Below are 14,584 nucleotides of genomic sequence, written 5' to 3'. Positions count from 1 at the left end.
TTGGATATCGGAATCGTTCCGGGTGAAATCGGGATTTTACCGAAGTACCGGGGGGTTACCGGAACCCCCCCGGGGGTTATTGGGCCTACATGGGCCCTAAAGGGAGAAGAGGAAACGAGGCAAGAGGTGGCCGCGCGCCCCTCCCCTCCCTAGTCCGAATAGGACAAGGAGAGGGGGGCGGCGCCCCCCCTTTCCTTTCCCTCTTCCTTCTCTTTCCCCCCCTTCTCCTTCTCCAACTAGGAAAGAAGGGAGTCCTACTCCCGGTGGGAGTAGGACTCCCCCTTGGCGCGCCCCTCCTTGGCCGGCCGCCCCCTCCCCTTGGCTCCTTTATATACGGGGGCAGGGGGGCACCCTAGAACACACAAAGTTGATCTTCGTGATCGTTCCTTAGCCGTGTGCGGTGCCCCCTCCACGATATTACACCTCGGTCATATTGTAGCGGTGCTTAGGCGAAGCCCTGCGACGGTTGAACATCAAGATCGTCACCACGCCGTCGTGCTGACAGAACTCCTCCCCGAAGCTTTGCTGGATCGGAGCCCGGGGAGCGTCATCGAGCTGAACGTGTGCCAAGAACTCGGAGGTGCCGGAGTAACGGTGCTTGGATCGGTTGGACCGGGAAGACGTACGACTGCTTCCTCTACATTGCGTCAACGCTTCCGCTTCGGTCTACGAGGGTACGTAGAGAACACTCTCCCCTCTCGTTGCTATGCATCACCATGATCTTGCGTGTGCGTAGGATTTTTTTTGAAATTACTACGTTCCCCAACAGGGGATTAATAGGCTAATCGGCAAGTTAATCGGCCATTTAATCAATCAATCGGACGATTTATCAGTTTATCGGCTACTCCGTGACCCTATGAGTAGGGATTAATCGGCAAGTTAACTGGTTAATCGGATGAATTCTTGAACAGGGCTTGTGGGTCATCACTCTCCTGCACCGAGCCATCCAAATTTCACGCATCCACATGTTTCATCGCCTTGCTCAACACATCCTCATCGTCATTGATATCTTTCTCCTTGCATCAATGGTCTTTTGCAGGGGCGACGTGCGTCTCCCTATTGTCGTTTTCAATATGTTGGTGTCTGACAAAATAGCCGGATATATGTGCTACTGAGACATAAGAAACTTCTAAAAATAACACTTCTCCTACCATTGAAATCTCGTCCAACGTGCCACATGAACATGTTGCATTGGGAATTGTCGATCTATCAGCGGGGATTGGTGAAACCTTCCTCTCCCTTTTACCCCGCTTGGATTGTTGGGTTTGAGCACGTGAAATTTACACCACTTCAAGTAAGGTCTAGCCGTATCATCTATAAAAGAGTGTGTCCCGTAATGATATTGGACCGAGAAACATAATCTAGGTAATCGGCTCATATGCGGTTTTGAGCCATGTCATGGAAATCCAAAACAACACATAGCTTGGATTTACTAGATGAGTAGATATGCACTTGATCTTAGCCAAAAGAGAGAAATGTATCAAATACATAACCCGGTTTACTCAGTAAAAAAATAAAAAATATTCAGTAGTTAGCTTAAACCAAAAGGGGAGTAACTAACTTAGCGGTACCTTGCCATTCGGGGGCAGCTGCATCGGACATCGTGGGAAGCACCCTAGCGCGCCATGTGTTACATTGGGCACACCCATGGGATCGGGGTTTTTTTCATGTGTTTTTGGGTTTTTTTCTGGTTTTCTCGATTTTTTTGGATTTTGCTTGTTTTTTTCCCTAGATTTGTACTTGTGCTCTTTTGTGAAGCGTTGTTTGCTTCCCGAAAAGTGAAGACCACAACTACGATTTTGTGAGGAACATAGTTGTGCTTCTCGAAAAGTGAAACACACAGCCGCGCTTCCGCGTGAAGCACACATCTGCTTCTCAAAAAGATGAAAAAACACAACTGTGTTTCCGCGGAAGCACACATCTGCTTCCTGAAAAGGTGAAAAAGCACAAGTGCGCTTCTAGTTTTTGTTTTTAAGGTTTTATTTTTGGTTTCTGTTTTTTTTCTTCTGTTTTTCCCTGGTTTTTGGTTTTTCCTATTCTTGGGGTTTTTTTTGAAAAAATCCGTCAGAAGCTTATCCACATGTGATCTAGTTTTAAAGATCTCAACTTGAGAAACCCAACGATGACCGGTGGATGCACGGTACAAGACATAAAACGTCTTGAAAAAATAAATCTAAAAAAAGAGCGCAAAACTCTTAGATTGCAACAAATGTCGCTCAACCCCACTTATCACAACAAGGGGAGGTTTTTTTTTTGCCTTTGCAAGAGTGCATTCTTATTTTATTTTTTGCAAGAGTGCACTCTCTCTCTCTCTCTTTTTCTCTTTTGAAGGGGGCAAGAGAGCGCACTCTAACCAGTGATTTCGGTGAACAAAACGAACTCGGCCTTCCAGTTTGTTGTGCAAGCGGCCCAGCAGCCCAGCAACGGCGAGCTCTCCCCAACCGACGACCCACGACCCCGTCACGGCCTCGCCGGCGGCGGCACGCTCACTGGCCTTGCCGTCGCTGCCTCGCCTCCGGCTTCGCCCCGTCATCCGGCGCTCGCCGACACCCCGCCTAGACCCCTCCTCCCCCTCCTACTCTCAAGTCTGACCCCCTCGCTCGTCCCCGGCTCCCCGACGCCCTGCGCCCAACGGCCGCCGACGCTCCCTGCCCCTTCTGGCAAAGCCACACAGGTAACGATTCCATCACCACTAACCTTAATCGTTTCACCGCTCACTGCTGGTGCTCCAGCATACCTCGATCGACGTCGATGCGCTCCGCCTGTGTGCCATGCACATGTCCTGTTTGCGGTTATGCCTCAAAGACCACTGAGAAGTGAACCTTGTAACAGATTGTGCTGTTATGCGTTGTTATGGGTGCGGCGGTCGTGCTGAGGCGAATGTGGCATGGCAGGTGCCTTCTCCGCGATGAGCGTTTGAAGGCTTCGTTTTGCATCCTGTGACGCGTGCCTTGAGCCGGGCGGCATGCTCTGCTCTCAAATACAGCTCTGTTTTTTTTTGTACCGAGCCTGAAGTAGCAAGTCCGGTGGTTTTGTTTCTGGTGGAATTTGAACCGGGGAGCTCTGCTCCATGGTAATCTAAAACGAATCATGCCATAAAAGTTGTTGACACTAGACAGGAATGTACTCATCATATACGACGTGGAATTGCTCAAGGACTGAGATCCGTGTTTAGAGAGTAATTGATATGAAGATTTTTGGTCACGACATATAGAAACAGAATTAAAATATCGTTGCCTCCGTTTTTTGAATTCATTCTAACTCTGGTTAGTTTCGTACATACCTCTGTAACTAAATATAAGGCATTTTTGCAGTTCAAATTGAATTGCAAAAATGTCTTATATTTTAGTTACAGAGGTAGTACATACTGAAACTGAACTGTATTTTCATTCCATATCACATTTGCCAAAGTTTTGATCATATATCTTCCTAAACGAACTAACTGAATTAGCTGAATGCACAGGCCTAATCATATATAAGTCCAAAACCATTACCAGTTCTGCAACTCTTAGGTGAATTATATTTTGTAATTTGCATTGATTGTTTTCTTTTTTTTTACAATGCTCAATTCAGGTGTAAATCTTTGAAGTCTCTGAGTATCAAACATGTTCCTACGTTATATTAGCATACCTGTTTGACGGAAATGCTGCACTGAAAACCCCTTCACTTTTGCCCTTTCCTGCAGGTGAGCACGATGCTGCGCAGCTTCCCCCAGGCCCATCGGCTTCTGAAGTAAGCGAGTTCGACTAGCCTTCCATAGCTGGCTTGCCCTGTCTACAGTTCTTTGGCTTTTGAACAGATTGATTCTTGATGATGTCTCTGTTCTTGTTGATTTGTGGGGTTCAGGAGGCTGGGTTTTGAGAAGGGGGACGCCTACTTCTTTAAGCAGATGGGCAAGGGCATGCTATGCACATACGCGCTTTTTGGCGCCGCGTGGTTCTGGAATGAGACATCGCCGCTTGGCTGGTGGACGCTCAAGCCACGGCCCAAGGTATGGCCGTTGGTGACCTTTAGTTTATTTCTTGGATGGGGCAGGCATGAATCGCTGAGGCATTTTGTTTTGCTGCACGATATGTGTTCAGTACAATAAGTTAATCCTGCTGTATGTTTAGTTTTTGGTGCTGCGGTTCAGAACTTGCAATAGATAATGTCCATACAGTGCATACTGTGACTTGAGACATGAATTGATCCAGCAGCGTCCATTCTACAATTTCGTTGTATGAGACTCTCGCATAATTGCAGCAGTATACATAGACTATAACTGATTTGCACCCGTGAACTGCCATAACTGGTTGCTGATTAAAGCATAGGCTGCAGCATATTAGACACTTGTATTATGGTTCTGAGATGCAATTTAGACGACCTTTATTGCGGGGATTATATTTTGTCTGCAAATATTTCATATGCCTCGTTATGCTTTACTGAAATAGTTCACATTTCTGGTCGTCCAATATCAACTAATAAGCACTCCTTACATGTCACATTGAACACTGAAAACATGGGACTGATATGAAAAGGAACTTAAGTTCTATCGGGTTATATGTTGTGACATCAAATGTGGCACGCTTGGTGTTATATGATCATCCATAGTGATCACTCAGAGGAGGTGAATCTCTCTTGTACAAGGTTGTTGAAAACAGCCCTGAGCAGTCATTTACGCCAATGCTTATGTTCCTTTCACCTGAATGTTGAATTTATATTTCTTGCTTTTAAAATTCTATTTCCAAATCATTTACCTAGGAAGAGAAGGAGATGGCGCATCTGTACGAGCGCAGGGAGTTCCCGTACCCAGGCGACGAGGAGGCAGTGGAGGAGTTCATAAAGAGCGGGGGCGCCCTGGGCACGACGATCGGGCCCAAGGGGTTCGCGGACGCCAACATGGACTCGGACAACATGCAGAAGCAGCTGCAGTCGAAGAAGTTTGACCAGGAGGCGCGCAAGCTGTGGTTCCGGATGCGCAACGAGGTGGTGCAGGAGCTCCAGGAGAAGGGGTTCGACGTCGAATGAGGCTCCTGTGTCTGTTTGCTTGTTTGTCCCCCTGAAAGAAAGAAAGAAAGAAAGAAAGGATCAAGTAAGTGTTTTGCATTGAGAGGTGAATAATCAATCCCCTGTTGCTGACATCTCGAGACTGTTTGAATTTTGTGTCCCCTACTCTGTGCTGATCGCATATTTGATTTGAATTTCCTTTCCACATACATCAGTTACATCACCCATTTATTTTTTTATTGGAATTGTTATGGCTTCCGTTGGGATGAAGGGGAAGTGGTGGTTAGGAATTGGGTTGGCAGGGCTTGAGTTGGCAAATTGATTAGTGATGGGGACTAACCATTAACTAACCTGCTACTGCTACTACTACTACTAGTACTAGGTGTGTATATATGCGAGGTTAGGTGGGGGAGCAGATCGGACGGCCACCGTTCGTCTGATCTGCACAAAAACACGTTTGGAGCGCACATGCATGCTTGCCGCCTGTTTTTTCTCATCAGAAAATTTGATTATTCACCTTGTTTTTGCGCGGAGTTTGACCTCTCACGTTTTCTTTTTCGAGGCAAAATTTTGATTTCTCACGTTTTTTTGAGGGGTGTTTTGATGATTTCTCACGTGGCCGGCCGGTCGTCGCACGGGCTGGGCCTAGAAGCCCATCGTCGATGTCGACTGGGCCGTCCCGGGTCGCCGTTAGTACTTATACTCACTAATTAACCCGGCTTGACCAAAGTCAGAAACGATTAATAACTCGCAGGCAGCGAGAGGGAGCGACTAGTCGCCTATTCATACTCTCCTTGTCATCTTCTTCCTCCCCACTTGTTCCCCGAAGCTTCTCGTCCCCTCCCCTCCCCTCCTCTCGCACCGCCGGGCCGGAGGGAGGCGCCTCGCCGTCTCCTCGCCGCCGGTAAGCAGTCCCACCCTCCCCCCTGATCCGCCCCGCTCGCCTCCCCGCGGCCCGGGCCGGCCAGATCGCGCCCCCCGATTCGGATCTGCCGCCCGATTCCTCGTCCCGGCTCGCCGAGCGCCTCCCTGCGCGGGGCCCGTCCCCCTCGGATTCGGCCGCCGGGCTCGGGGGAGAGAGGAGCTTCTGGCCCTAGGTCTTTCCTGTGCCGCTGCCGCTGACGGTTTAGTCTAGCCTAGGTGTCTTCGTCGGAGTCGCTGCGCTGTCGGTGCTCCGGTCCGGTCCTGCCTCCGCGTGCTGGCGGGTGGCCGAGCTCCAGATCTCGTAGGTGGCGTGTCCCTGCCCAAAAGGGGTAAAGGGGAGGGTTGGGGATGTTTTTGTTTTCTCCAATGCATCGAGTAGATTCAAGTTGCCACTTCTGCAGTTCCGCTAGTCGCTCTCATTCATTCCTTGTTTGAGCAGCCTTATTGTGACAGACCTGGTTGCTTATTTGCTGTCACGAATTTACACATAAATCTGACTTGTAAACCTCTACCTGCGGATGGATTTGTCAGGGATTCCATCCTTGCTTGAGAAGATAGCGCCGCATCTGCCTAGTCTTTCTTTGGTAATCCTGTGCCTGTACATTGATAGATTTGTCAGCGATTCGATCCTTGCTTGGGAAGATAGCTGCACATCTGGCTAGTCTTGCTGTTACCGCACGTCTGGCCGTCGAAATACGCTGCAATTTTACAAGCTGTTGGTTGCTCTGCGTTGTTGAGTTGCTGATGACCATAACCATTTGATCCGTTGCAGCTCGTCGTTGGTGGTTCCTGGCGCGTGAGTGACGCTCAGCCGGCATGGCGGCCAACGTGGGGGAGTCCACGAGCGGGAGCAGCAGCGTGGCCGGCGACGGCGGGGGCAGCTTCGAGTGCAACATATGCTTCGAGCTGCCGCAGGAGCCCATCGTCACGCTCTGCGGCCACCTCTTCTGCTGGCCCTGCCTCTACAAGTGGCTGCACATCCACTCGCACTCCCCCGAGTGCCCCGTCTGCAAGGCCGTCGTCGAGGAGGACAAGCTCGTCCCGCTCTATGGCCGCGGCAAGGACCGCGTCGACCCCAGGTCCAAGGGCGTGCCGTCCGGGGCCGAGATCCCCAACCGGCCGACCGGGCAGCGGCCTGCCACCGCCCCGCAGGCTGACCCCAACAACCACTTCCCCAACGCCAACCCTAACCCCTGGTTCATGGGTGGAGGGGGCGTCCCTTTGGCCAACGCGCGGTGGGGGAACTACACCTTCTCGGCCGCGTTTGGCGGCCTGTTCCCGCTGCTGAGCTTCCAGGTGCATGGATTCCCGGACGCGACCGCGTACGGGCAGCCTGCCGGGTTTCCCTATGGGTACGGACATGGCCACGGCCACGGGCATGCTTTCCATGGTGGGAACGCCCACGCCGCCGCCCCCCGGCACGCGCCGCCCGGGCAGCAGCAGCAGCAGGCGGACGTGTACCTCAAGGCGCTGCTCATCCTGGTCGGCTTCCTCGTGATCGCAAGCCTCATCACATTCTAGGTTTGTCGGTTCCCACTATTGTCATTTGTCACCGTCATAATAAGAGAAACGATTGTCGTGATACTTCTCAGATGTTGTGTGCATTACCTTGGCCCCCCATACAAAGCCCTGGTCTAGATCTGAGTGGTGCGTTTTGAGCGAAAGTGTTCATAGAACTCCTGTATATATGTGCTATTTAGACGCGGTCCTGTGGGGGGCGCCTGTGTACCGTAGTGGTTTCGCGCTGATTCGCGAGTGATTTGGAAACCTCTGTTTGGGGTGGATGTACCAGACCAATTATATATCATGTGTAATTTTGATTCGACTGTCCAACTGAGTGGGGTGTGCAGCTAATTGGAGTCCATGTCTTTTCCTCCTCTTCTGTACTCTTATATGTTAAGATGCTTTGCGACGATGGCTGTAACTCTTGTCATGTCGGTGTTCATGTTAGAATACTGAATTCTTACCTTCTTTTTTTTGTACTAGTAAGTATAATTTTGGTTCGGCTGTCAAAATGATGAGTGGGGTATGCAGTCGTTTAGAGTCCATGCCTTTTTCTCTTATCTGCAATCTATGTAAGATGATGATAGTAACCTGCTAACTGCATCTTTGTCTGGAGACCAACAACCATGTTGGTGCTCATGTTAGAATGAGAACTGGCTCGTTCATATCTTGGTTCCTCTCTCTGCAGACCCGAAACCATAAACCATCGACTGTGAAGACCATATATCTTGTTCCCCAGAGGTCCGATTATAGAGAAATTAATGGGCAGCGTATATGGTCGGTCGATTTCTGAGGTCCTGTGTAAGCATTTTCCAGTCTTGAAACAGGCGTCGATGTTGTGAGCCCATCACCTGTTTTGCACTGCCTGGGATGCTTGATAGATAGATGTGGCCTGCTCGGCGTCACTTGTGTGATGTTTTGGAAGGGTAGGCCATCTGGGTATGTGGGAGACCTCTGGAGTAGCCTGGTCCAGCATCAGGAGAAACTCTTCTTGTTTTCAGCCAACAACCTCCTGGACAAATTTGAAGTTCACGGAGGCTATTGCGTGCTTGGCCGTCATCAATAATACAGTAGCAGTAAAGGTGCCGGTAACTTTTCATGGCCCCGTCTGCTAGACCTGCGACTGGGATGGTTAAAAATGGAGTGAACGGATGGCCTCCAACTCAAATCTTTACTTTTAAATATTGTAAGTCCCCTTTGGATTTCATATAAAGAAATCATTTGGTCTCTTGCAACCCTCCAACTAAACAGAACGAATCCCATGTTTTTTTTTGGCAAGTATAATATAAAAGAGCTTTATTGCTTACTTAAGCAGGCATACAATCACGATACAACGTGTTCATCAGGAAAACTGGAGTGTAATTCCACTATAAACACCTCCTCCTAACACTCGTCGCCTGCCTCGCTCGCACATAAATGAGCCGCTTCATCAGCTTCTCTTTGTCCGAATTTCAGCTTAAAACTCTGAAAATGAGCCGCTTCATTAGCTTCTCTTCGTACGAATTTCAGCTTAAAACTCTGAAAATGAGCACTTGGCTCCCTGATCCGAGGAAGAACCCCAGCCATCTCTGTGCGCTCAAAATCATGTGTCTCCCACAATTTTACAATAGCTTGAGCATCTGTCTCCACCACAACTTTGTGAAATCCTCTCTCAGTGGCCATTCTAACCCCATCACGAATTGCTTTTGCTTCCATTGGCCGTGGACTTGCAGCAAAGTCATACCATCTGCAGCTATAAGCAGATCACACTGTCAAATGGCTGTGTTTCTCTAGATGTCATGCCCAAGTGTCCCCATTAAGACACCCAAGGGGAATTCCACATACAGCGCTCGCGTCAGGTTCCACGAAGTGCAGATTGATTAAGTTGATGTTCCATTCACCGCTGTCAATATATATATATCAATCAGGTCTCCCACTCTGTTTATAGCTGCACCTGGTAGCTTTACAAATGGTTCAAAAACCATTATTAGATGGAATCCACGGACCGTCCCAAGGCCTGATAGAAGATCCATCCCCAACTCTTTTTATTAACCCTACTACTACTTTCAGACCCTCTCTGCCATGCAGGACGGCCCTCCAAATACGTGAAGACCCTTTTATGTTTTTAGCTTCCATAAAGTCATGATCATGAAACTATTTTCCTTTCGGAACTCTTGCACACAAAGTGTTCGGTGCCGTAATCAGGTTCCATCCTTGTTTTGCTAGCATCGCCTGGTTTAAAAGTTCAAAGTCTCTAAAACCCATACCTCCTTCTCCTTACCGAGCCACAATATTGGTCAGTTTCTTGCATAATTTCTAACGAACCCAATGTCACCTCACTGGGGATACGACGATGCGCAGCGCAAAAGTGATCATGCAAGATCAGCAAGGGGCCATCGGCCAGGAAACCCTCCAAGACAATGGCGCGGAGACAGGCCTAGGGCAGCTATGGCCGTAGCCCTCGGCCTAGTAACAAATGTCCCTTGTACTTCTTTTTTTATTTACTTTTCACATTAGTTATGTCTCGGGTCAAACTTTTTAAACTTTGACCAAGTTTATATAGAAAACAGAAATAACATCTGATATACCAAACCAATACTATTAAAATCATCATTCAGTACATTTTCATACCATATTTTATTATTATGAAATTTTAGATTGTTTTTCATAAACTTGGTCAAACTTTATAAAGTTTGACTCGGGTCAAACCTAACACGCCGAGTAAATAAAACGGATGAAGTAATTCGTTCTTACAAAGTACAGAAAACCACGAAATTTCATCGCTCAAGCTAGTTCAGCACTTGGCGTGATCCGTTGGCCATTGCTCGTAGACTCTAGGCTACAAAGAGTCTACACACACTAGAAGAAACAGACTCCAAACCCAAATCCTTACTACTCGAAAAGAGCAAATAATTGTTAATGACATTATATTGTTCATCTCACTATTTTCTTTTCACAAGGTTGATCTATTTGTCCATAGATTTCCTTTCGAAACAACGGCCCCATAGTCGATTACCCTTGACAAAACTATTTTAGGGCATCTCCAACGTTGACCTGCAAATTTGTTCCCGCATCCGTCTGCGGATTGGTACAGTGATGCGGGAGACGGCTATCCAAAGCTAGTCGCATATGTCAGGTTACATTTCAAATGAAATTTAACAAAAGTAAACAAATATGATTCAAACTCAAACAAACCAGACAATATTCATTCACACTGGGATGAGTTTTACATAAAACCATATGCTTTTCATTTAAACCAGAGCAAATTCATTACATTTAGACATATTTCAATTAGACCGGACTCTAAACTGAAGGAAATTTGCCCTAGAGGCAATAATAAAGTTGTTATTTATATTTCCTTATATCATGATAAATGTTTATTATTCATGCTAGAATTGTATTAACCGGAAACTTAGTAGATGTGTGAATACATAGACAAACAGAGTGTCACTAGTATGCCTCTACTTGACTAGCTCGTCGAATCAATGATGGTTATGTTTCCTAACCATAGACATGAGATGTCATTTGATTAACGGGATCACATCATTAGAGAATGATGTGATTGACTTGACCCATCCGTTAGCTTAGCACGATGGTCGTTTAGTTTGTTGCTATTGCTTTCTCCATAACTTATACATGTTCCTATGACTATGAGATCATGCAACTCCCGAATACTGGAGGAACACTTTGTGTGCTATCAAACGTCACAATGTAACTGGGTGATTATAGAGGTGCTCTACAGGTGTCTCCGATGGTGTTTGTTGAGTTGGCATAGATCGAGATTATGATTTGTCACTCCGATTGTCGGAGAGGTGTCTCTGGGCCCTCTCGGTAATGCACATCAATATACGCCTTGCAAGCAATGTGACTAATGAGTTAGTTGCGGGATGATGCATTACGAAACGAGTAAAGAGACTTGCCGGTAACGAGATTGAACTAGGTAATTGAGATACCGACGATCGAATCTCGGGCAAGTAACATACCGATGACAAAGGGAACAACGTATATCGTTATGTGGTTTGACCGATAAAGATCTTCATAGAATATGTGGGAGCCAATATGAACATCCAGGTTCCTCTATTGGTTATTGACCGGAGACATGTCTCGGTCATGTCTACATAGTTCTCGAACCCGTAGGGTCCGCACGCTTAACGTTCGGTGACGATCGGTATTATGAGTTTATGTGTTTTGATGTACCGAAGGTATTTTGGAGTCCCGGATTTGATCACGGACATGACGAGGAGTCTCGAAATGGTCGAGACGTAAAGATCGATATATTGAAAGCCTATGTTTGGATATCGGAATGGTTCTGGATGAGTTCGGGCATTTTCCGGAGTACCGGGAGGTTACCGGACCCCCCCCCCCCGAGTATATGGGCCTTATTGGGCCTTAGTGGAACAGAGGAGAGGAAGGGAAAATGTGGGAGGCGCGCCCACTAGGGCCCGAGTGCCATGATTTCAGATCTGAACCTATTATGTTTTCATGAATATATGAGAGTTCTTGATCCTATCTTGCAAGTCTATAGTCACCTACTATGTGTTATGATCCGGCAACCCCAAAGTGACAATAATCGGGACCACTCCCGGTGATGACCGTAGTTTGAGGAGTTCATGTATTCACTATGTGTTAATGCTTTGGTCTGGTACTCTATTAAAAGGAGGCCTTAATATCCCTTAGTTTCCATTAGGACCCCGCTGCCACGGGAGGATAGGACAAAAGATGTCATGCAAGTTCTTTTCCATAAGCACGTATGACTATATTCGGAATACATGCCTACATTACATTGATGAACTGGAGCTAGTTTTGTGTCACCCTAGGTTATGATTGTTACATGATCGATCGCATCTGGCATAATTCTCTATCACCGATCTATTGCCTATGAGCTTTCCATATATTGTTCTTCGCTTCTTTACTTTTCCGTTGCTACTATTATAATCACTGCAAAACTCAAAAATATTACTTTTGCTATCATTACCTTTTGCCACCGTTACCACTATTATCATATTACTTTGCTACTAAACACTTTGCTGCAGATATTAAGTTTCCAGGTGTGGTTGAATTGATAACTCAGCTGCTAATACTTGAGAATATTCTTTGGGTCCCCTTGTGTCGAATCAATAAATTTGGGTTGAATACTCTACCCTCGAAAACTTTTGCGATCCCCTATACTTGTGGGTTAGCACCGGTGTTAGCGTTATGCCTCTTTATTTATATCGTAGACTTGATTTGAATAAGTTGACACCTACTGAAATATCTTTGCAAATGGCTGATAAATCAACTGCTATACCTGTCGGTATTTGTGAGGATGTGCCTGTTGTGGTTGCAAACGTTACTATTTTAACGGACTTTGTTATTCTTGATATTCCCGAGGACGATAGTATGTCTATTATTCTTGGTAGACCCTTTAGACCCTTTTTGAATACTGCATGGGCTTTCATTGATTGCAACAAAGGCAATGTCACTTTTCATGTTAATGGTAATGAGCATACGGTACACTTTCCGAGTAAACAACCTCAAGTCCACAGTATCAATTCTATTGGAAAATTTTCAACGATTATTATTGGAGGTTTTGAATTTTCTCTTCCTACTGTCAAGAAGAAATATGATATTCTTATTGTTAGGGATGTGCATATCCCCGTTGAGGTAACCTAGTGTGATTCAAAAATTCTCCGGTTTCATGTTATTCGAAAAGAGTTTGTTAACAAGACTTGATCAACCTTGTTAGTGGATTCCTTTTGATGAGCATGAGATGGATGAAGTTAGAAAACACAACTTTCTGTACCCTCCTTTTACTTTCTGTTATTTAGTTTAAATAAAGCAAAAATAGTATTTTTTGTCTGTTTTCTGAATTATCCTTGCAATAAAAAATACCTCAAAAATAAAAGTTCTTCAAATGCCCTGAAAATTTAATATGATTTTTTCTAGAATATTTAAGAATTATTGGCACCGAGAACACACCAGGGGGCCTCACCATGTGCCCACGAGGGTGGAGGGCGCGCCCACCCCCCTGTCTCATGGACCCCACGTGGGTCCCCTCCACTTATTCTTGCACCCACACACTTCACCTTCCTCCAGAAAAAATCATCCACCAGCTCAAATCCGAGTTCTAACTCATCTTGCTGCCATCTTCGATCTCCTTGCTCAAATCTCCATTCATAGAACTGCTTTGGGGGATTGTTCTTCGGTATGTGACTCCTCCAATGGCCCAATTAGTTTTTGTTCTAGTGCTTTATTTATTGCAATTTTTTGCCGCTTAGGTGACTCTATTCTTGAGCTTGCATGTCAAATTTATGTGGTCAAAAGTAGTTTTAATGCATGATATAGCCTCTAGTCACTTGTAGGAGTAGTTGCTATCAATCTTGTTGAGTTTGGTTCACTTTTATTTTGAGTTACTAAAAATTTTAGAAATTTTTCGAAGGAAGAAATATGTTTAGGAAAATGTACCAAGGTGGTTCCTCAAGGAAGTAAGGACCCAGGGCCACGATACGTGAGCCGGATTATGAACTACTAAGAGAAGCTCAAGTGAGGCCTTGTGAATGGCCGTCAGAAGATTTTATGGTCCAAGCAGGAATTAAGAAGGAATTTGACGCGTATGTGCGTACTGCTGAACTTGAGGGCTTCGTGTCAGATAAGTGCCCCCAATATTATCACCTAAATGATTCCTTTGTGAGAAGGTTTAAATTTACATCATCACGCAATTCTCACACTGTCCTATTTGATCTCTATGATAAATCTTATACCATGGACTTAGAAGATTTTAATACTGCTTGTAAACTCCCGTAGTGGGGGAGTGTTAGTGAACCTTGCAAATTTGAATTTAAAGAATTTCTTGCTATTATCACTGTGGGGGGATCTAGAGAAATAACACAAGCTACCATAGGAAGCATTCATTTTCCTGCCATACATTATTTTGCTCTCTTCGTGGGTAGATGCATTAACGGTAAAGATGAGGCTTGCCACATGTGTGTTCCAGATCTTAGTGTCCTCAAGAGTGCGGTATTGGGCGATAAACAATATAACTTGGGGGCTAATGTTGCACGTAGGTTGCATCTTAATAGTTTAACTAGAGACTTGTTTGGTGGAATTTATGCAACTCGTGTAGCTAATTTTCTTGAGATACCCATACATGATAATGATATTGAATTGCCTCCTGCTTATCTAGATTATAATGCTATGGTTCGTCATCAGTTGT

General features: G+C 46.0%; 2 protein-coding genes across 2 annotated transcripts; both read left to right on the top strand.

Annotated features, from left to right (window-relative positions):
• Nucleotides 1-2,364: 2,364 nt before the first annotated feature.
• On the top strand, nt 2,365-5,007 carry LOC125506876. Its single transcript, XM_048671587.1, has 4 exons — nt 2,365-2,674; nt 3,686-3,732; nt 3,847-3,991; nt 4,741-5,007. The coding sequence occupies exons 2-4, from the start codon at nt 3,695-3,697 to the stop codon at nt 5,005-5,007; spliced, it is 450 nt and encodes a 149-aa protein (XP_048527544.1). The 5' UTR covers nt 2,365-2,674; nt 3,686-3,694.
• A 1,719-nt stretch (nt 5,008-6,726) lies between these two features.
• Nucleotides 6,727-7,743, top strand: LOC125506875 (E3 ubiquitin-protein ligase RNF5-like). Its single transcript, XM_048671586.1, has one exon. It carries the CDS (start codon nt 6,727-6,729, stop codon nt 7,429-7,431), a length of 705 nt encoding a protein of 234 aa, XP_048527543.1. The 3' UTR covers nt 7,432-7,743.
• Nucleotides 7,744-14,584: the final 6,841 nt, after the last annotated feature.

The sequence above is a fragment of the Triticum urartu genome, chromosome 5, assembly GCF_003073215.2.
Source record: "Triticum urartu cultivar G1812 chromosome 5, Tu2.1, whole genome shotgun sequence".
Lineage (NCBI taxonomy): Eukaryota > Viridiplantae > Streptophyta > Magnoliopsida > Poales > Poaceae > Triticum > Triticum urartu.
This window is presented reverse-complemented; position numbering and strand designations above follow the sequence as displayed.